The sequence below is a fragment of the Limulus polyphemus genome, unplaced genomic scaffold, assembly GCF_000517525.1.
Source record: "Limulus polyphemus unplaced genomic scaffold, Limulus_polyphemus-2.1.2 Scaffold165, whole genome shotgun sequence".
Lineage (NCBI taxonomy): Eukaryota > Metazoa > Arthropoda > Merostomata > Xiphosura > Limulidae > Limulus > Limulus polyphemus.
The window spans coordinates 364,824-389,362 of record NW_013665775.1 but is presented as its reverse complement, the minus strand read 5'-3'; the positions used below and the strand labels follow the sequence as shown (position 1 = coordinate 389,362).

The window sequence follows — 24,539 nt, the reverse complement described above, 5'->3', positions numbered from 1 at the left end:
GGACGACACTGCCTAGTTAAGTAAAACACTATGTAGTAGAGACGTAACGTTACGTAAGTTTCTCGTTACTTTAGTTTAACTTCCACCACCTGAAGACAAAAGAGTCTGGAAACGTCGTCCTCTACACATGTGTTTTTACAACAGGCAGTTGCCGTCCATTTCATTTTACTCATCAGGAAAGAATAGCATTACTCTGTTGTTATTTTTTACTGATTCTATAGCAAAACCGTTTCACAATTAAATCAGTAAAATTGCTTCATTTCTTAAATTATATAAAGCATATTTTTTCCTACATAAAGTTAGATATTACTTCATAAATGTGCTTAAAATAAGGCTTACAAATTTGCAGTATTTAAGATACTTTTGAATTAATTACACAAAAGCTCACTCACCCCACCCCAGCCAAGAATTCGAGCTAGGTCGTTTCCTGTTCCTAGGGGTAATACTGCAACAACAGGAGAAGGATTTATGCCTACGTTATCGAGAAGTGACAGCACCCAGCCTGCAGTTCCGTCCCCCCCGCAAGCCAATATCCGTAGATTTGGAACCTTCTTATATAATTCTAGTCTGTAATATTACAGGCAAAAAATTACGATCAAAGAGAAGTATTAAGAGCACGATAGAAGATATATCGATTATTTCGGCAACATCGAAACTTTTCAATTTAAAAAACAAGTGTGGCATTTTATTTAATTCAGATTTATAACTTTAAACTTGAAAGAAGTTTGTAAGGTTAAACAAATTACAGATAGTAAAGTAAATTTAAGAAAATATGTACATTTATGTTATCAATATATCTCAAAATATGAAAAATTGCTTGACAAATTTAGTATTTGCTCAGTAAAAAACAATTATAAATTGAAAAGGCGCATTAACTGTTATTCTTAACTTTGTTTAACGCAAACTGGAGTTTGTTAGGAGACATTCCTATTAAGATAAATAAAATAACGACCTATATTTCCAGAATGTATCTTTATTAGCACAATATTTCGATATTTAAGTTTCGTCAAGAGCTTTTTAGCGAAATATTGAGCTTATACAGATACATACTGGGGATACAGATCACTACTTTTTTTAGCTTAATAGCTAATACAGATACATTGTGGGGATACAGATCACTACTTTCTTTATCTTAATAGCTAATACAGATACAATCTGGGGATACAGATCACTACTTTCGTTATCTTAGTAGCTATTACAGTTACATTCTAGGGATACAGATCACTACTTTTCGTTATATTAGTAGCTATTACAGATACATTCTGTGGATACAGATCACTACTTTCTTTATCTTAATAGAAAAACTTATTAATATTTAGATCACTATTTTCTTTATCTTAATAGAAAAACTTATTAATATTTAGATCACTATTTTCTTTATCTTAATAGAAAAACTTATTAATATTTAGATCACTACTTTCTTTATCAGGCTGAGATCCATTGGCTGAGGAAGATCATTGAAATCAATGTCATACTTTTTAAACCACTTTTGGACAAACACAAAATAGGTAGATTTACACAGGCCTGCAAATTTAAACTTCATAAAAATTGTTTTGGTTTTAATAACGGATTTTCCATAATTCTGCAAATTTAAACTTCATAAAAATTGTTTTGGTTTTAATAACGGATTTTCCATAATTCAGTTACGCAGATTTCGAAAATAATATTAATTTTTTTTCTATCACGTAAGGAGTTTTTACAAATCGAGAAGAAAAAAAACTCCTACTTAGATCAAATTATTATTTCGTTTACAACAATGAACATTTTTCATTATTATTCTTGTTAAAAATACAAACAAACTGAAGTAAAGGGAAGAACATTGATGTCAAACGAATATGCATCCTCATTCATCTTGATTTTTTGTGAAATCTACGTCTTTTAGTCTCAAACTACGTGTTGTGATCTTTCTTTTATGTATTGCGTTTTATGAAAAATCTGTACGAGATGGTGTAAAATGGATTTCATTTTCGGATTCAGCGTACAAGAATTACTGTAAAATATGTAACAATTTCAAGAAAATAAAACTATCGCAGGCCCTTGTTATTTGCACATTCACTAAACACAAGAGATATAGATTATTTGCACTTTTACATTCGAAGAGCGCTTATGCATCAGGAAGGAAATGTATAATTTTTACTGCAAACATGATCGACAAGAATGTTCAGAGTCTCTTTTGTAATAGAAACAAAATTTAACCTCAGTCACGCTAGTATTACCCGCAAGATTACACTATTTCCAGCAGTTTATACTGTCAGAACAACACTAGTAGGTTAAGTGCCCTCATAATGTTTTCTCCATGTTTTTACTTCAACATCAATACCGAGAATTGCCATTGAACGCTAAATTTAATGAATACTTACCTACACGTGGCAACTCAGCCCACAAGTTAGTGATTTAAACTTAGTAGAAAGGATCATTACAAATCTTTGGATATAGCCAAGCTTCTACAGATATATTAGTAAAATTTCTTTGTTTAATTATGCAAATTGCATGCATTGGCAAACTTGTTTATCTACCAGAACACTAAAGACAATGAGCGCTACTTAGATTAATAAAGTTTTCAAATGAATTTTTTTAAAACAAAACATACATTTTTAATTTCGAACTTAGAAATTTGTCATTGCGTAATATACACATTTTAACAGCATCCAGTGTACACAGCTAACAAGAGACGCTGGACTTTGTTCAATATTTCTAATTTTACGTACAGAACCAAAAACACAATTTTATTCTCCAGGAACAAGATCGAGTCGTATTTCAATTTTATCAAATTCTACGACAAACTCAAAATTTGATTAGTTTCTTCTTATATCAAAATAAAATAAAAATGTCAATAACCGTTGAAGACCATCTTATTTACAGAAGCACGATTGTTAGACAACTATGAAACGGTAAACAAGTATCAAGTAAGAGATAAATAATTGTAAATTAGATAAATTATCATCGTTAAGTCACACCTAGGCATTTACTTAATCTGTTTATCTATTATTTTAGTGTTGGTAAAGAGAAGGCAAATATAACCTTAAAAGATCTGATTTATTACACACAACTCAAATATATCTGTCATTTAGTACAATACAAAATAACGAAAAACTGCTGTCACTTGAGTTTTAACCTCATGTTTAATGTTATCAATTTGCATCACAGCTTATATCTTAAGAAAAAAAATACTATCTTGTTCTCCAGCAAGTATCAAAAAATAATCGCACATCATTGCAAATTAACTGTTACAGGCTATAGTCCTTTGGATAAATCATAATAGCCATTTTAAAACACACTTAATATATATATATTTACAAAAACAGAGAGAAAATTGATTTCTTTATTTACAACAACATTTTTTTTTGTCTGTTTAAATCTTGAAATCAATATTACCCCTCTATTGCACATTGTAATGTACAGGTAATCAATCTGTTGCTTAATACACATAACAATACTTCAATTGAACAATATTACTTCTAAGGCAACGTACCCATTTATAACTTACCAAAATTGTCCACGAAAACATTTTTATGTGTACTATAGATCCATTTAAGTAAAAAATTCAAAGAAAACAAAGTTCCACCACATTTTCTTAAAAGATGGATTAATAACAGTTATCAAGATACATTAACGACGATGTCTTAATGAACCAGAAAATAAGAACTGTAAACACGACAAAATCAGAAAGAAACTAGAGGGCACTCAGTACAGCGCATACCTCCGCCACGTAGCGTTGATCATATTAGGCTCCCGAAAAAAATACGAAAATGTGTCCTCCGTATATCCGTCGTTATCAAGGGACACCGAACATTTTTTGGCAGGACAATGAGGAATAATATTCTACATAAGTCCACCAAATTTTATTAAAGTCGATCATTTGGAGCAAAAATAGTGTGAAAAATCGGTCCCCATGTTAACAAATAGGGATTTTTTGGGTTTTCTTGCTATGAGCTTGACCCTCCAAAAACTAATCACTTCTAAATTGGGTCACAGTCCAAATGTATACCAACTTTCGTCCAGATCCATTCAGCCGTTTTCGAGAAACCTTGCTGACAAACACACACACACACACACACACACACAGGGGTGAAAACGTAACCCCCGTTCATCTTCGGTGGCGGAGATACCAACATCTTTGTTCTTATTGTTCTTCTATTTTATATTGAATAAGACTTTCAAACAATCGTAGATATTTCATAGAATCCATCACAGATTAGTTGGCTTTATTAGTAAGGTTCTGTTTATTAGAAACTTAATTATGAAAACCTTAGTATATAGAAGCAAAGTTATGCCGTTTTGTATTCCTACCCTTTAAAATAAGAATAATAATTACACACACACACACACACACACATTTAATTATGTTTATTTTTCTCCAACAGCATTGAAATAGAACATGTATTTCAGGGATGCATACTTTGATGGTACAGTAAGAAACAAAGTAACCTAGGACGATGTAACGAAATTTGCAAATTCAAGGCGCAGATTCTGAATCATACCTTGACTGCATCTTGACTTCTTCGATTTAAGAGTAAATCAATAACTATTTGAAACTGACAGATTGTCGACTGTTTTACTTCACACTATTAAGTTATATATAATCCCATTAACAGAACATCGTTAAGATATCAGTTAAGCTCAATCAGTCCACTGTAATTCAATACTGTTTATAATTATCTTTTGCTGTGGCCTTTGATATTTTATAAGTTATTAATATATTGTTAATGCAAGAATGAATATAACTTTCTGAATAACTTAAGGGTTGAATTCTTACTTCCAGCTGTCCACTTTTTAACAAGTATATATGTTTGTTTATTTGTTTTGAATTTCGCGCAAAGCTACACGAGGGCTATCTGCGCTAGCCGTCCCTAATTTAGCAGTGAAAGACTAGAGGGAAGGCAGTTGATCATCACCACCCACCACCAACTCTTGGGCAATTCGTTTACCAACGAACAGTGGGATTGACGGTCACATTATAACGTCCTCACAGCTGAAAGGGCGAGCATGTTTGGTGGGACGGGGATTCGAACCCGGAACCCTGAGATTGCGAGTCAAGCGCCCTAACTACCTGGCCATGCCGGGCCTTTTGAAAGTGAGAATATGTTATTAACGATAAATTAATTATGTGCTATTAAACAAGGTGATATAAACTAGATTACCAGATAAAAGGATTCAGGTATAGTATAAATCATATGAAATCGGGTTATTGTAATACAATAGTAAATTGACCAGCATGTTTAGTGGGATGAGGATTCGAACCAGCGACCGCAGATTGCGAGTCGAGCGCCCTAACCACTTTGGCCATGCTAGGTCACAACAAGTACATATGAACGGAAGGCGTGGCTAAGGTTTTTATAACTTATTTACATATGCAATGGCAAGTTTATAACTTCTCACGATAACATTAGTTAACTTATATTAATCAAAAGTGTTAAGTTTAACATTTTTTGTCATCTAAATACTTTATAACTTATTGGCTCAACTACTTTCAAATATAAATAGATAAATTTTCAAAATTTTCACTCTTTTTTTTTTTGCTTTATCACGTCAGTTTTGGGCCTAAACAGAAATAGGTTGCGGGAGCCATTAATCTCTGTTGCCTAGCTAAGTGGGCTTACACAGTCAGTGGTAGTGCAGTAGATTTGACAGGTCACTTGCAGCTGTTCGAGAGGATTACATGAAGATTAAGTGGTATCACATTTAACTAATTTAATACCATGACAGCCGCATACTTAGCCAGCTAAGCGGCCAGTGCCCTTTTGTTGCTGTGTTTTATTCAAGTTACTTGAGAATCACTACTTTAATTTGTTGGATGTGCAGATTATAATTTCAAATACGCTAAAAGATATCATGTTTCGTGTATCACTGCATTTGTTTTTTAAGCAATGGACAATTGGTATATTTATAGTATTTCTAAAAATAAATTGTAGCTTCTTATCAGAGTTGATTAGGCAAATCATATTGATTAAAACGTTAAAAATAAGGTTTGTACCACTCAAATTATTATAAAATTGTATAAATTACAATTATTTGTTTGTTTTATTCAAAACGTTTCACCAGGTTTATCTGGCGTCTTAAGGTGAGATACAAGAACTGAGGCTAACATAAATTGTTTCCGTTTGTTAACAAAATAAACAAAAGTTTACTATGTACAATCGATAAAGATTTGTGTGCATGTTAGATAATGTCGCATTATTTTTTTCTCTTTGTTATTAAATTCCTATGACTTCATTAGATGCTGATTTCATACCCTGCTTTGTAGAAGGTAATTTACTCATTTCATTGTTTAAGTATTCGTGTCTTAAATTCAAAGCCAAAAATATTTTAAAAAATAGTGGGAGTATGCCCTGTTTAAGGGCTTTTTTTATTCTCCTTCTCGAACAAACATCCTAAAACAAAAATAGCCTATGTACACCATCGGACAGTTTCAGGTTACCGTAGAGAAAATTACGGTGATCTAGTCAGCCAAGTCTGGGTGATGGATGCTAACACACACACACATAATGGATTGTCATTATAGTAAGATTATACAAACAAACTGTCTTAATTAACGAATATTTTGTTTTAAAATATTTTACAATGCTAATTTAGTTATGATCAGAAGTTACTGGCAATCATTATCATAAAGTAACATGGTTTAGTTTGTTTTGAATTTCGCGCAACCGTCCCTAATTTAGCAGTGGGAAGGCAGCTAGTCATCCCCACCCACCGCCAACTCTTCGGATACTTTTTTACCAACGAATAGTAGGATTGACCATCACATTATAACGCTCCCATGGCTGAAAGGGCGAGCATGTTTGATGTGACAGGGATTCGAACCCGCGACCCTCAGATTGCGAATCAAGCTCCCTAACCACCTGGCCATGCTGGGCATAAAGGAACATGAACATACAACTAGTGAAATGGTAGAAAGGCCTAAGAAGAGACAATTCATCGTTCACTATGATAATTAGAAATGTAATAACACTGAATACACTTCCAATTAACGTCAGAAAATAATTATTGCAACTTATTTCATGGGAAAGTATTGAATTTTAAAATGTAAAAGGAAATGAAGTTTCCTTCATCAAGTGTAAAGATCGAAAGCTGTGAGACATTTCAATTATAATTTAAATAAATATCACTTAATTATTTGGTCACTGTTTCATAAAACCCACGGAAAATTAAAGATAAACTGATTACATCTACAGAAATAAACGTCAAATCTGTGTGTATCTGTTCCTTATACGTTTCCACATTTTTTAATCAATCAGCACCAAACTTGAAACAGTGATACAGGGTTTGTTATTCTTCAATGCTTTTAACAAATAACATGTTCTACTTCTACAAATAAGGAAAGTAGAGAATTTCCAGACATATGATGGATAATGAATAACTTCTGTTTGATATACAAGACTGTTTAGTGTAAGTGTTATTATTTAGTTTATTTTATGACTTAATATTTAATGATTGTTTAGTTTTAAAGACAGGAGTGTTGAAGATGGATTGTTTTAAAAGTGTTAGTTGTGACAAGATTCGTTAGGTAACTCTGTACAAATCGTACGATGTGTTTGTAATTAAACTGTTGTCTAGACTTTACTAATATTGTTGACGTCACGTTACTCGAATCTTCGGTATTTTTCTCGTTACCTTAACTGAGTATTGTTACATTATAGCGCCACTCGCAATAGTTTGTCGAAAATTCGAGGCCTCAGTGAACAAGTGGATCGCGAGCGCATATTAAGAAGCAGAGTAAAGTGAAGTGAAAAGAAGTTAAGTTTAGTCAGAAAAAAGTTAAAAAACGTGAAGTTAGCCGACGTGTGAATGATTAGCCGTAACGGGCGATATTTTAAAGTGACTTTCACAAATTTATAGATAGGGAGAATAATTTGTCTTGTCAAAGTAATTGAATCCGCCTGTGTGGACTTTTTGATAATAAAATAGAATTATTTAAAGTTTTAAACAAAACTGTGATATCCTATAGTGTAAAGAATATTTGTACATACGTTTGACTTGTTTTAAATATATATATATATTATTTTAAAACAAGTGGATTGTGTGCTGTCCGTTTATTGTTGACATTTATCGCCAACAAGTCACAGACATCTACTGTAGAAGAATCCCAGCCCTATTCATATATAAAACCATGACAACTTCAGAATACATTTACTGCATATCTCAAAATACTTAACTAACCTCTCTGACTGTTGTCTTTCACGATTTTCTCTTAATCAGTTTATGCAGAAGGAAAAAGATTATAGGGCTTTTCAGCAACAAACCAAATTACGACACGTGAATGACGAAATAGAAATTAACCCTCTTTTGCATGCATTATGAAAATACAGTGCAAAAATATATTTTCATTGAATTACTTACTTAAATAGGTCTATATTGCATACAAATTGCTTTTATGAGGTATAAATGGATACATTACCTGGAAATAACACTGTTGAATTGACAAAACAACAAAAATGATTACAGGGTTAATTTATACAGTTATCTGAAAGTATAAATATTCAACTACAGAACTGAAGCATTTGTATATGCATTTAGCAACAAATATTTGTTACAACGTTACAGTGTGCAATAAAGGGTTAATATAAAACGACATTTTTTAACAGCATGTATGGCTTTGTATTGTCTTCACTCACCGTTGGGGGAACTAAATATATAAAAGTATATATTATAAAATACACACAATTTCTAGTTTATATACTGCAGAACAACACTAACAAACCACAACTCTTAAGTTGGAAGAATTGGTTAAATAAAGAATTTACATATCTAAATTTACTTTAATAGAATGTAAAGGGTTTGGTGGGCGAAAGCAGTACCCCCACTCACCCAGCACTTGGATCTCCCCGAGATAAATCAAATACTTGTCGAGGGTTGAGCAACCACTGAAATTTTCGAATTAATTTGATCCCTTGTTTTCCTCCGCTTTTAGGGTTTATAAACACAATTAACGGTTTAGATGCAGCTGAAGGAATGGGCTTTATTGTGAACGTTCTTGGCGGTTCTTTTCCATTCTAGACAGAAAACAAAACATACATTAAGTTTCTTTCTATGTCACATATTATTAACATTAACAAAGCATATTAGTTATATATCATACAGATAGCGACTCGATCTAAAAATATTAGTAATCCGAATTTAAAATGAACTTTAAATCGCACCAAGTACACTTCATACAGAAGCTTAAAACCTAACATTTTTCTTAAATTGCTATATAAATTGATCCTCACCTGAAAAAGTTGAACTGAAGTTGTTTATTCAGTAATTTATACACTGTTTTAGGATCTCTTACAAGGAAATATGTCAAAGCCTGAGGGTAAAAAGCACTTCAATCTTTTTTTGTCAGGTAGATCAAGCATACTTAACAAGCAGTTATATTCTTCATTGGATTTGACGCCACTTAAGAAGCGCAAACATACACGTAAACATTGTTTTAATGTCTACCAGGCGAAGAGTTCTTTGAAACGATGAAATTTTGTGGGCTAATAAAACCTTATATTTTAATGTGATGCTTCAGTCTATAAGCTTCTTTCTAAATATAATTGTAATTTGAAATTAAATTCTTTCCGTGCTTGTAGAACGTTATTATGACACGCACTTTTTTCTCATTGGTTCTATATGTAATTAACGCATATGAATGCTCGAGCTCATTACTAGTGTGTTACAACAATTATTGTTCTTCAACACGTACAACTAACTGCCACGCATATATATTAACAGACAAATGTTTGCTAATCAGTTCGTGCGTGTATGCGTGATAGCTCACATGGAATCAGATATATCTATTGGTTAATTGTACAGTGGTGCTTATACGAGTGCAAAAGTGAATGACGTTTAAGGTGCATTGTTCTGTACGACTGCAAAACTATGACGTTTATAACATAAATTTTAAAGAAAATTACTTCAGTAACATAAACAAACACGCACAGAAACAAACTAAGTTAATTCTTTAACTTTCTATGACTTATAAATAATGCAATACCATTACAACTCAATAAATATTTCAACAGGTGCTTAAAAATCGATAAATAAACCTAAAATTTAAATACACTTCATACGCGAAGCACGCGTTTACCCGCTATATAATCTATGGCAATTGCCCTTAATAGTAACTCCTACAATTTCATTCATTTTCAATGCTCTACAGTTAACACATTGCACGAAAGAAAATAACTACAGGTTTCAGATGATATACAAACGCGATTTCGACACACACATATATACACAAGAAGTTTGCAAAAAACATATGACGATAGCTTATTTTTAAACTTCTTGATATAATAACTTTAAAAATTCACTACTGTAAAATTAGTATACGTTTCAATCTATCTCAATACTGTTGCTTAAAAATCAACAATTTATACAAGTAATAAAAACATATTGTAAATGGACGGCGATGTAGGGATGACATTGCCAAAAAGAATACAAACAAGAATATAGGGATAATACAGCTATACATAGATCATCCCTACATGACTTTCAGTATTAAAATTTAATGTTACACTGTAAAATGCACGAATATAAAATGGTTACGAAGTCGGTCAATTCGACCGACATCGCAGCGAGAATTTGTAATAATAAAGACATGTTTTGACTGAACTTGGTTTTCCTTCTATGCAATTCCCAGCTTCTTACATTGGTGCCTACCCTGACATGACCATGATATTATGGTAAACAAACTGCATAATAACAGTCAGGAATATATAATTTACAACTGCATTAATATTAAAGTCAAGTATACATTTTTTACAGTGTTACAGTGTAACATTAAATCATGTTGGAAGTCACGTAAGGATGATCTATGTATAGCTGTGTCACCCCTGTGTTCTTGTTTGCATTCTTTTTGGCACTGCCATCCCTACATAATTCTTGTTTCACCCTGTACTTAAGCTTTTTAAAGAAACACCAGATTTCTGTAAAAAAACTAACTCCGTGGAGTAATGATAACATTGTTTACACTATAATTATGATTTTTTAAAATTGCTACTAGTTATTACGATTAAGCGATGACATCGTGCATTGCCCAGGAAGACATAGAGTGGACTTAAACTGACGTTAGTGATAAAGTAGTTGTAGAGTTATCTCTATTGAAACAACAAGAAGAAAGATGAATAATTTGGTGGGTTGGTCACTTTCTGGTTTAGAATCTTAGCCGGTTTTTTGCCTTGGTTTTGGACTTGTTGGGTAGAAAAACAAATGAAAGTGAGTGACAATCATCTTTTAAAGTAAAATCCTCTATCACTGTTGATTTTTTAGCGAACATATTTGTAACATAACTACTGAGAACCTTGGCCATCCCTACATACATAGTCTACCGACTCAGAAACGCTTCGTTAGCGAAGAACGAGTTTATCCGCTAGGGGAATAGAATATTACACCATTTCCGTTATTGGTGGTGATGACCCTGACGCTTTGTTAATACTTTACAGGAGAGTAAAAAACAGTTGGAACCATTATGTAAGAAAAAAAAAGTGAAATAGCGACAAATTAAAACAGTTGATTTTTACCCTTCTTGATACCATAATCTTAAAAAATCACTATTTTATAACGTCGCTTTATCAGGAGTTCAATCACGATAAACTCCACAAAGACAATGTTGAGTATAGAGATACATTTCGTTTATGGTCATTCTACGTTTTACAGTTATTTACTTTAAATCTAAATACAACAACTCTATATTCTGCTCAGTAGGTTTTGTTTCATTCATGTCCAACTACATAATACAACAACAGCATTATTTAAAGGATTTATCTATTTAAAACATATACCTTTCTCATATATATATATATATATAGTATTCCGTCTAATAATGCTGCAAGTGTGAACAAATTCTTGGGTTTGTTTGTTTTGAATTTTCCGCAAAGCTACACGAGAGTTATCTGCGCTAGCCGTCCTTACTTTAGTAATAAAAGACTAGGGGGAAGGCAGCTAGTCATCACCACCCATCCCCAACTCTTTTACCAGCGAATAGTTGGATTGAACGTCATATTATAACGCCCCCATGGCTGAAAGGGCGAGTATGTTTGGGTGGTCGGAGATTCGAACCCGCGACCAGCAGATTGCGAGTCGAGCGCCCTAAACACCCGGCCACGCCAGGCCAAATTCTTTGGGGTTTGGTTCATATGGTACAGTATATGCTTCGCATGCGGGTGATCGAGGATTCAATCCGGTCTGTATCAGTGTTTTATATTACTAAACAATGTTTTTGTATTCAAATAACCTCAGTACTTACATAGTACGCAAAGCAAGAGTTTATCCGTTAGTTCAACATTAAAGGCTACTCTTGTCATACATGTTCAGAGAATTCTTTCATATTTTCGCTTTCTTATACAATATCAGTCTCGAATTTTTGAACTGGTTATATAATATTACATCTCTGTGCTAGTTAATACGAATCTAATTTTATCTATGCTTGAAAGCCGCCAAATGTATTTGAAAATATTAAATAGTGACAAAAACTGTTAAAAATTTTGAGGATTACTCAAAATGGCAATCTGATGCATAAGGAAGTTATTTAAATACACGTTTTTCTCACTTCAGCCACAGTTAATCTTTCATAATTATGATCTGATCCAATTGCGCAGGAATACATCGAAAGATAGTATACTCTAAATTGACCTTTTTTTTGAAAAAAATTCCTGATAACGTGTGTAATAATTTTGCAAATTTATTAGGTTTTTTAGTCTTGTTTTGTGGTAGCTGCTCTATGTACAGATGTAGATAAAAATATCATTACAGATCAAAAACTTACTGATTAAGCTTACTGTTATGTGATTATTGTTCATTTCAGCTGTTGTATACATAGAAAATCAAAAGATACACGTGTTAAGGTAGCGGATTTGGGGAAGTTGTGTTGAGAATAACAGTTTTATTATAAATATAAAATATGTTTCATGATTTAATCAGAAAATCTCAGGAAGCGACATGTTGGTTTGTTTTGAGGATTACCATGCTTTCATTTTTCTGCCGATGAAAAAAAAAAACGAACACATAGTACTGCAAGAATACTCAACAGATGGCGCTATGCACTCCATTGTCCTTTGGTATATATGATAGTCTCACTCAACTAAAAGGTGTATTGTCAGTAATTAAAAATTATTATTATTTTGTGCTATTTCCACAGTATATGCTTTTAAAACTATCTAAAGAAATAATGAAATAATTGAAACTCCTTAGTAATCAGGTCACTACGAAGTTGGGATTTAGAACTGTTTAAATAAAATAATAGGTTGAACAATCGCCAAATTTTTGATATATTTTTATTTAAAGCTTTTCTTTCCAAGAGATTTTCATTTTTCCCCTTTTTTATTTAAATTTTAATTGCTATATGTATTATCATTTCATGATTTGTAATATTTATGTAAAAGATGTAATTCTGCACAGAAATTTCATGCTCAACACTCGAAATACTTACGCACCCAATTTCTTTAAATTCTGCGCATACGCTGTTGTTGTAAGCTGTACGATCTGACAAAGAGCTTTCGCTCAAAACGTCATCCTTCTTTAAATAAAAATAAAACAAAAACTTATTTTATTTCGATATCTTTGTCGCCTATGGAGTTTTAACTATATATTTGTGTGTGTTTTCTTATAGCAAAGGCACATCGGGCTATCTGACATGTCAACCGAGGGGAATCGAGCCCTGATTTTAGCGTTGTAAATCCGAAGAGTTACTGCTGTCCCATTAGGGGAGAAGAAATGTTTGTTTTGCTCATTATTTATGAATTAAGAGATCAATTATTATATTCTAAGTATCACTTTCACTAGCATAGGTTATTAATATATATTGGGGTTGGGGCTTTCAAATTTAAACACGTATTATTTTATATATTTATCTTTTGCAATGATAAAATTTTGGTATAACTACTGACTAGTTTTAAATTTTAGAATGTTAAAAAAACTTGCTTCCAGTCAGTATAAAATACTCATCTTTTTATTTAAACAACAAATTAGTTCAATTTTGCTGTTGAGTTTTTGGAGCACTGGCGTTTGTTTGTTTTTCTCTCTAATTTTACTTTCTCCTTAATCTCTCCCAACAGCACAAGATACTAGAAGAGATCTTATTTAAAACATTATTTATACTTCAGTTATTGACTGAATACAAACATAAATTTGCTGTAATGACCAAGGAATGTTGACTCTTTTCATGCCGGTTTACTTCTCATTCCTTCTTTACAAAGCTTGTAACTAATATCAGGCCTGGCGTAGCCTGGTGGTAGATTCGCAATCTACGAGTCGCGGAACCAACCGCAGAAGATGGTCACCTTACCGGCCGTGGAATCGTTGTAATGAGGCAGTCAATCCCACTATTCGTTAGTAAACAACGGATCAAGAGTTGGCAGGCGGTGGATGGTGTTAGCCAGCTGCTTTCCCTCTAGTCTATCACTTCAAAGTTAGGGAGGGCCTATCGCAGTTAACCCTCGAGTAGCGCAATTCAATAAACGAACAAACCTAATATAAATATTAATAATACAAAAAAAACAAGAATAAAATAATTTACTACGACTCTTTAATTCCAGTTAACTAACATATAATCTCCATTATAAAGGAATGAGGTTAAATCCGAATACACCTAATGAGCATAAAGTTGTTTATACCAAACGTTATCAGGTATTCGCGTCAGCATGGCTAAGATAATATGTTCTGCTGTAACACGAGATATATATCAAATAATCATCCATGTAAAACCTCCACTTCTTCGTTAATCTTGTGAGCCCTGAAACACTACAGTTACAGCAATTACTATAACTACTCGAGTTGGTCGAAACAGTAAAATCTTATTCAAAAATCTCTAATATAGTAGAGAGAATTCAGAATTACAACGAACATTAATGCCTATCCATAAGAATAATTAATTTCCTATTGGTCACAGGATTAATTTCTATTGACACTTGAAACGGCTCAAAGTTCCTCTGGTAGTTTCATACAAACAGCTTTATTTTCAGTTGAATCATTTGTAATATTTCTCCATACTTTTTGGTAAATAGGCCAATGAGTATGGATTAACAACAACCTTAGAAACAGTTTTATGTCTAGAGTTATTACAAAATAGATATTCTTAAAATGTATAACTTTATTATTATAATGTTTTTATTTCATTCCTATAACTGGTGACTGATATCGAATTAAACAGTGGTAACATTTTATAGACGGTTACCATTTTGTCATGAAACTACTCTTATAAGAAGGTTGACGTATCACAAAACACAACTAGTACAAAAAAGAAGAAAAAGGTGGCGTAAAATCAATAACGTACATGTACCAAGACGTTCTATTCATAATCTCTCCAACACATGGTAACTACAAACTACAAGCAAACAATATACGTTTCATTACAGGCGAAGTAGTGTGTTCTGGAGACTTTAGGAGCATGGATGTTCCAACATCGTCTGTAACCTAGCAACTCCCCATAAGTGTTGTGATTACTATTTATAGTAAAGATACCCAGAACGGAGTCGACAGTATTTATATTATGAGTGGAGTCGAATAGATCCGACTGACTGATAGAAACATATTCTGCTAAAATTGGCTGATTTATAAACAGAAATGATCAATATAACATAAAAACAAATTGAAAGTGATGAAATAGAGGATTCTGGTTATGTTTTGTTTACTAGTTAATTTGGTTTAGTTGAGAAAAGGAAAGTTAGTTCCCAATGTCTTGTATTTCGTTATTTTTGTTTAAAGTAAGATAAATTATGTTACTATAGTTCTGATTTGCTACTTGTTTTAACAGACTTCGTAACAGAGTTAATTAATTCGAGAGTATATATATTAATTTCGTAGAAAATGTGTCAACCCTATTTTGTATCTTGCTAACTTTTTTTCGATTTTTACTTATACTTAAGTAGCATATACCAGACAACAAGGTTAAACTCATGAATTACCTTAACCCATTAACTGCGGACGACGGATATTTCCGTCATTGAAGTTCTGTGGCCCAGCTGCGAATGACGGAAATATCCGTCAGTCGCACATATATAACTATAACTCTATGCGAAAGACGATAATTACCGTTTTATTGTGATTGATGGCAACTCAGTTTTTTTTTGTGAGTCAGAAAACGGCAACTGAGCTGCTCCTGCAGCAGTTAATGGGTTAATGATAAAAATCATTAATTAGTACTGTTCACAACCAATGCAAGCATCTTTGGTTTGTATGCTCATGAGCACGAGCTCTTGTAACTTATAGCAGATGAACATGAAATGCTGATAGTATTAAGCCTCGTTCAATCTTGACTGTGATTTGTTTTTCGTTGTTAAGCAGAAAGCTATACAACGAACTATTTGTGCTCTGCCCATTACAGGTATCGAAACCAGATCTTTAACGCTGTAAGCATGCACACTTACCGTTGAGAACCTGGGAGGCTTTTGGCTGATTTATAATAAATACGATTTTAGATATTTAATCAATCAATTTACTAAGTGTTATATTTTCAGAATTTTCAACCACTATATTAGTGTAAATATTGCAAAAAGTGGCAGTTTTTCAGTAAATAATATTAATATACTACGTATAAACTATATTTCGCTTTGACACATTTGTTTATAACGTACTTCTCTTTAAAAATGCATAGTAATAATGATGATTTTACACCTTGTTATTTTAGACTACGACTGCTACGTTCTTTGCAACAACCAGCATTTTATAATGTTGGACTGAACAGGTATCAAAGAAACGGCTTCTGTTATTAGGATTTATCAAATAGTCGACTCGAGATTTTTGACAAAGTTTGACTCGGTTTACAGTAACTTAACAAATGTTTTAACACAGCATCTTAAAATATCCTTATATTTTTTGTATATTGTATGATATTAACGTGTTTTAGAATATGGTATACATTTTAAATAAAGGTCTATCGAGTTTTTAAGAATCAGTACAAACTTTCACGTAAGATGAGTAATCCACGATTAATCATGAATTATTTACAATAACGTTCATTTATAGCTCAGAAGTAATTCACTAGGCTTACAAATACAAATAATACTGTAGCGTGAGTTTCATAGATGAAAAAAAAATGCTATATTTCATCCTTTCATACTCAGAAAAAACAACATTTCACTATTCATGTAACTTTTCTGTATATAATTAGTTAACGTATTTGTTAACAAGTTGAAAAAGGTCGTAAGCTTGCGCTACAACTCAATCTTAGACAAAAGTTATAATGCAAACGGTCACTCAGTAAAAGCTTATGCTTGTTTGACCCTGATTCTGTATCATCTCTAGCCTCCGGTTCAGGCCATATTCAAATTTAAAGTGCAATACAGTGGTTTTTATCAACTACTTTGAGCGGGAAGTATAGCTCCCTTGAACATACATAGTAAGATTAATCATTGAAGTACATACAATTTGGGATTATGGGGTATTGAATTAAGACTTTGGCCAGTAACAATGCAGTATCATTTTCATTCCTGCTCTTCTCTCTATATCTTTGTCTACTTCAGGAGTCAACTAGTCATATAACAGGACCACCAAGCCAAACAGCCTGACTAGAACCCTAGCAATACTTGATTTGTTATACAAATGAGGATTTGGTTTCATCTGTACACTTGTATTTACTTATTTTCCTTTACTATCCGTCATTAATGTATTATCTGCTTAACGTATCTGAAATCTGCTGCTTATTACGAATCTTAATAGTTCTCTATCGGAAGTCATGGCACCTGAATACCTTATGCGAACGTAGATTTCGATTGTTGTTGTTGAAGTAAACTACGTCTCCTTAACCTCATGTACTTATCAATCTGATACAAACGAAAGCTTCATTAAAGCCTCTGAGTGGTGGATTTTTATAGTTTTGTTCTACATTGATATTACTTTATAATTTTCAAAGAAATAATCTTAGTTTAACATTTCAATTGGAACTAGTTCGTACAAGAAGAAGGCTATTATAACATAAGTCAATTTAATAGTTCCAGCAGGAACCATACACACACACATACACAAAAAAAACTTGTTTAATCTTCTCCATTGAAGTCTCTATGGGGTGGATGTGTTTTAAGCATTATTTGCTTGTCAACCAGAATGCGTCCAATCTAACAATATAATACTCACATTCTTGTTCGTACAATACATCTTATGGCTTGTTAGTGTAGTTGGTTAACGTGTTGTAAACAGACTTATACTAAAGACACCGCGTAAAAGTTTCACAACTGTTACAGTTGATTTTCAAATGTAAGGTGTCACAATAAGCTAAACTAGATCAATGTACAGCTAATTAAAAGTGGAAAATATTTTGTTAATCTATTTCATGATTTCTAATGAGGTTCGTTTCGTTTACGCTAATATCAGTTATCATTTACTTAATTTTCTACAAGTGATTGTTTGAAACGTAATTGTTGTCATCAAATTAAAAATCAACCCATTTGAATTAGACCAGAAAATCGCCCTTACGTATAAATAGAAAATTAAAAAAAAATGATATAGTGTTAGACCGTAAAGACTCCAGACATTAGTGTGCATTAAAATATCAGATAAATCAAGTACAGCTTTTAAAACCATAATATAACCACATATAATGTACAATTAAAGTATTTTCTTATCATGTTACTAGAGGGAACACTCGTGCTTCGCGTGCGGAACATTTTTTTTTTGTATTTGAATGCATAAAATTTATAAATTTAAAGGCAGTGATGTGTATTTAAAATCATTAAAACAATTAAGTGACCTGCCTAGTGTGTTTTTATTATAGCAAAGCCACATCGGGCTAACTGTTGTATCCACCGAGGGAATCGAACCCCTGATTTTAGCGTTGTAAATCCGTAGACTTACCACTGTTCCAGCAGGGGACGACCTGCCTAGACTACCCACGTAATAAGTTAGGTATGTAGGGTTCTTAACGAAATGAAGGCCGTGCGGGACGTCTCAACGACTACAAGATTAAACTTATTCTACAACATGTGATACCCACTAAATATTTCAAGTGTTTGAGTTAAATGTTGACAAAACAATCGACTTATATAGTAAGAGACACCAGATTTAGCAATGATTTCAAAACCTCGGTATTAGGGGCAAGTATTAAATTTCAAAACAATGACGGTACCGGTACTCTAACTGTCTACAAACAAATGAAGAAATTTACACACAAAACCTTAACACATAAACACTGCTGCATGAGATGGGTTGAAAGATGACAGATCCAAACTCCTTTCCCTTTGCAATGCATAGTACGCTCTACAACCATCCTATACGCATTTACTGACGTCGTCCGTACTTCCCTATTCTTAGTTTCATTCTTTCATAGTTTAACGAAGTTTAAAAAGCTTCCCACGCACGTACACACGTTGCTCTTTTAATTATGTACACATCTTAAAGTCTCTTCATAAAATTATTTTCAAACAACGGATACAACTTGATTTTCCATAAATAGAAAATAGAATATTATTGTTACTATTTTGAAAACTGGGTTAACAACGGAGAAGCAAATATTGTTAAAATCTTTAAGCTTTGTTTTCCCCAATTAAAATCAGTCTGGACTACAGACTAGATTTCTCATTAAAAAGGGGTTTATAAACCAAATAAGAATTTCATATTTGAAACTTCATCTTTCGAAAAGTAGATTAAATTTTTCCAAAATCCAAAAATAAGTATACAGAAAAACATGTATATATTTTTTTAGAACAAACATACACTCTTTCGTGTTGATCACCATCAAATATAATTTGACGTCTTACCTCTTTTTTGGGTTTTCTCTTTGGTGATCCTATTTTCTTTGGCGAACTGCGAAGAGATGACTTAAAAGATCCCTACATAAACGAGACAACAATTTGAAGAAAACTGGTGGCGGATTTATGAAAAAGATAAAACGACTTCACGTTATAAAGAAAGACAGAAACAATAGTGGCACTGTTCGTCCCATATCCTGTAATCGTTTAAATTGACATAGTCCAAAACTACCCAATATTGCCTGGTACCTACATAAAATATCATTATACAGAAGAAGAAGATATTAATTTTTGTAAACACTTGGATTATTTTAGTATTAAAACGTTAATATCCAAGACCGTTTCTTTGAACAAATAATAACTGAAGTCGTGCAGATGGATGATGCATCATCCACACTTCGTTTTGTTTGTAATTAAGCACAAAGCTATACAATGGACTATCTGTGCTCTGCCCACCACGGGTATCGAAACCCGGATTCTAGCGATGTAAGTCCGCAGACGCACCGCTGTGCCACTTGGAGGCTCACTTCGTTTTGACTTTTCTGCTAATGTCTTTAACCAATAGCTCTGTATTAGAAAGATTACCAACATCATACAATCTTTTGTTTTCATGTTCTCTGTTAACTACGATATTAATGACTTTGAAATAAACCACAAAATTCATTCTATCATCAATATTGAGCTGATCCTTTATTCAAGCCAAACATCAATAAACTGATCTTTTATTCAAGCCAAACATCAATAAAGAGAATAGTGCAATCCAAAAACTATTCAAAAGAAAAACAATTATTAATGGTAATGTTTTTGCGCTCATATTCCTAATAATAGATCGAATCTACATTTACAACCACATTCGATTGTAAAGACTAACAGAAATGTTGTTGCCCGATTCTTTAAATCTTCATAACTGTCAATGCTGCAAATATATTAATGACCATTTTAAACACTTTTTTGTTATTTTGTATAGATTTTATTTAGTGTGACTTATTCTAGTCAGTACCGGATTAACGTGTAAGCCACCTACGCCCAGGCCCCGCTGGCCACCCAGGTAAAAAAAAAACAAAAAAAAACTAATAGAATAGAGGCAAGAGTGAGTTATTAATATTATTATTCCCAAAGCCTAGAACCCCACTAAGCTTAATCCGGCCATGATGCTAGTGAATGTAAGGTTTTCATTGGTTGTTTTGAATTTCGCGCAAAGCTACACTAGGGTTATCTGCGCTAGCCATCTCCAATTTAGCAGTGAAAGACTAGAGAAAGGCAGCTAGTCATCACCACCGACCGCCAACTCTTGTACCAACGAAAAGTGGGATTTACTGTCACATAATAACGCCCTCACAGCTGAAAGGGCGACCATGTTTGGGGGGGACAGGGATTCGAACCCGCAACCCTCAGAGTCCGAGTCAAGCGCCCAAACCACCTAGCCATGCCGGGCCCGGTTAGCTGTGACGTGTACGTTTTCTCTTGGAGGTGAATAATATATCTCTAATTTTAAGTTTGCTTTCAACACGCTTATTCATAATAGCGTTAAACACTTTAACAACCCTAAAAACTGTTGTTCTATTAGCCACTTAAACTATACATTTAGCCGGCCTTTTTTTTTTCTTTGAAAATAATGTTTTTATATTTAGTATGAATATGGGTAGACTTTCGAACATTAGGGTCGTTCCTCTCGAATTGTTTTTAAAAACCATGCGACTGTTGCAGTGTTTTTAGATATTAAGAACGCTTATGACTTGGTTTGGCATGATGTCTGAGACTTAAACTATTTAATGTTATTCAAAGTTACTTATGATGGATCTCTGGTTGTAATTCTGGACGTTATGCCACAGAGTCAATAATATCTTTCCGGATTTCATTTGTTGAAGTCGGATCGGTTGTTTCAAAGGAATAATTTCTAGTTTTCCTAGTTTGTATTATATTAATTGTTTACGTTCCTTATATACTCTTTACACATTTATGGTACAACATGCAAGGGAGAATAAATGTTGGCATTAAACACTTCATATAGCCTATTTTAGTTACTAATAAGGATATAAATAATTAAAGAGGCCAAAATTCGCGGGCGAATGCATCATGTCTTCGCCACGCAATCCCAACGTGGTCAATTTTGACACGAGATATATCGTGAAAAACACAGAAAAATCGAAAACTGTCAATATCACTGCTTGGAACCTGAAAGTACCTGTACCAAATTCCATGTAAGTTGGTTGACATATGCATATAAGTTGGTTGATATACACATGTAAGTTGGTTGACATACACACGTAAGTTGGTTAACATAGACACGAATATTTCACGAAAACCCCAAGTTGTACTTTCCTCGCTGAAATATTAACTAGAAGAGAAAAATTCCAAAATTGTCTATATCTCTGTTTGTGATCTGCAAAGAGTATCTTTGTATCAATTCCCATGTAAATTGGTCGAAAGAAGGCTAAGTAATTGACCAAAAACCCCTAACATTATGAGCATATTTAACCGTTTCACCCCGTAAAATGAACAAAATGAACATATCCCACCTTTTTGTAAGTATATATATATGGTACCTGTAAAAAATGTATACTTTTACCAGATCCCATATAAATTGGCTGAAATAAGGCGGAGTAATTATAAAAAATACTAAAATTATGCTTTTTGTGACATCTTGACCACCTATAATTATTCAAAATGAGCAAGTCCACCATTTTTGTTTGCCAATGTGTAAAACCTGTAAAAAAGTATCTTTGTACCAAGTCCTATGTAAATTGTTCAAAAATATGGCAGAGTAATTGACCAAAACCCCAAAAATTATGCTTTTTCGTGAGCTCTGACCCCCCCCCCCCCAAAAAAAGACTCAAAATCGGCAAATCCAACTCATTTGTACGTCAATGTGTTGGACGCATAAATAGTTATATATGCGCCAATTTTCATCTTGATTGCTGTAAATATGACCGCACAGGAGCCCAAAATATACATTTTTGGATTGTTTGACCTTTGACTCCATAAAATCCTTTAAAAGGTCTAAATAAAAATAAAAAATACGTCTGGGCTTATTGAGTTATCGTATAACCCTACCAAGTTTCAAGTCAATCCGCCGAGAAATGAAGGACGGGCGGTCGATTGAAAAGTGGTTGGTTGAAGAATCAATGAAGAAGAAACAATAGAAAAACAGTAGGTCTCTCTACGAAAATATAATTAAATAACATGAAGTCTCGGTGTTTTAAGTGTTGGATCGTTTTGATTCTTCTTAAGAATTACGACATTAGTTTTCTTAAAATCTTAACTAAATACCACGTTCATCATTTTATAGTTAATACTTTCAGATTTCCTTACTTTGGAGGGAATACGAATCTCCTTAAAACACGTCAATCTATAATTTTCGTATGTTAGTTTTAAGCAGTTTTAATTCAGTACAGTTTGTTTTTATTTAACTATGTCATATAAACCAATTTTTAATGGTCAAAGCTCCATATTTTAGCAGTTTCATTTCTTATTTTCTTGCTTAGTATTTGTTCGCACCTAACATAATTTACATTATTACTTACGTTATTTCTTTATTCTCACACTGTCTATAATTTAGATTTCACATCAGAAAGAATGTATATGAAACTCGTAACAGATACACACTTACATGCAAATACATTAAAATAAGCGAAAAGAGAAATCAATTCATTGACCAACCTTTGTATATCACCTAAATATGTTAGTCACGGACACAAACACGTGGAACCAACGGATACTATTTATAAACTAATAATCTAGTTAATGATAAAATATGTACTCACTTTCCGTGGCAGTTTGACTATCCAAGATGGAGGGACGATGGCGTCAGCATGAATTCCCAGAGTACACTCTTCTTCTAGTTTATGCAAGTTAAAACAAGGTTCTTTATTGTGATAGGCTGATTTACACCAGGAACAGCTAATAGCAACAATCTCCTGAAAAGAAACAGCATTTAAACTTGAAATTAGAATTTAATTATTTTATTCACTTACTATATAAAGCAAAGTGTGTGCCCGGGAAAAATATACACGATAGTATATCTATCATTTTATGTGCGTGTGTGTTTCCTGAGAGCAAACCCACATCGGGCTATCTGCTGTGTCCATCGAGGGGAATCGAGCCCCTGATTACAGAAATGTCAATCCGAAGATTTACCGCTGTCCCACCGGAGGATCCATCATTTCATATCTGTTCCTTATACGTTTCCATATTTCTTGATCAATCAGCACCCAACTTGACACAGTGAAACAGGATGATATGGGAAAGGTCATGAGGGGAAGGGTTTGGACCCAATCCCCAATCTAATTTCAGAAAACTACCAAATCAGCAGGAAGGGGGAGGATTGGACCCTCCATCTAATTTCATTTTGATAGAATTCTTGAAAACAGTATGTTCTTCTTTTCAGTATTGGTACCTTTATGTATTTTTATTGCACTTTTAATGTTTATTATTCCTATCCTTTGTTACAAACGAGTTTCTATTTCACGGATGGGTACTCGAGCTGGTCTTTAAATAATTACAAAATACGAGAAAAAACATAACTGACGATTTTCCTCTACCAAATTCCAGTACTATTACACACATTTTGCAAAACAAAGATTAAAATAGAAAACTGTCTTTTAATGTAATTAGATGCTAATTCTTAGTTATTAGCTAAGCTCAGTTTAAACGTCTCTAACTTTAAGTACGAAGCATTAGACCACAGTGTTAAAAGGCATTGTCAATTGTCAATCCAGTAATCTTGACTCAATGAAATTAACAAATATGATAATGTAAAATTTCGAATTCCCTTGCAGAGAACTAAAAGCATTTGTACTAATTATTTTTTGTTAGCTTGTAAGATAACTTACATCAGGAGTTTACGACGAATTTCGCGCAAAGCGATACGGGGGCTATCTGCGCTAGCCGTCCCTAATT

General features: G+C 33.1%; 1 protein-coding gene across 1 annotated transcript in view; it reads right to left on the bottom strand.

Moving 5' to 3' along the window:
- The window catches only part of LOC106477410 (eye-specific diacylglycerol kinase-like), a 150,799-nt gene that overhangs the window by 27,732 nt on the left and 98,528 nt on the right, over positions 1-24,539 (bottom strand). Inside the window, exons 8-11 of the mRNA XM_022381459.1 lie at positions 23,405-23,557; positions 19,650-19,721; positions 8,806-8,990; positions 393-567 (exon numbers count right to left, since the gene is read on the bottom strand). Coding sequence (XP_022237167.1) covers positions 393-567; positions 8,806-8,990; positions 19,650-19,721; positions 23,405-23,557 — 585 coding nt within the window. The remainder of the gene's footprint in view (positions 1-392; positions 568-8,805; positions 8,991-19,649; positions 19,722-23,404; positions 23,558-24,539) is intronic.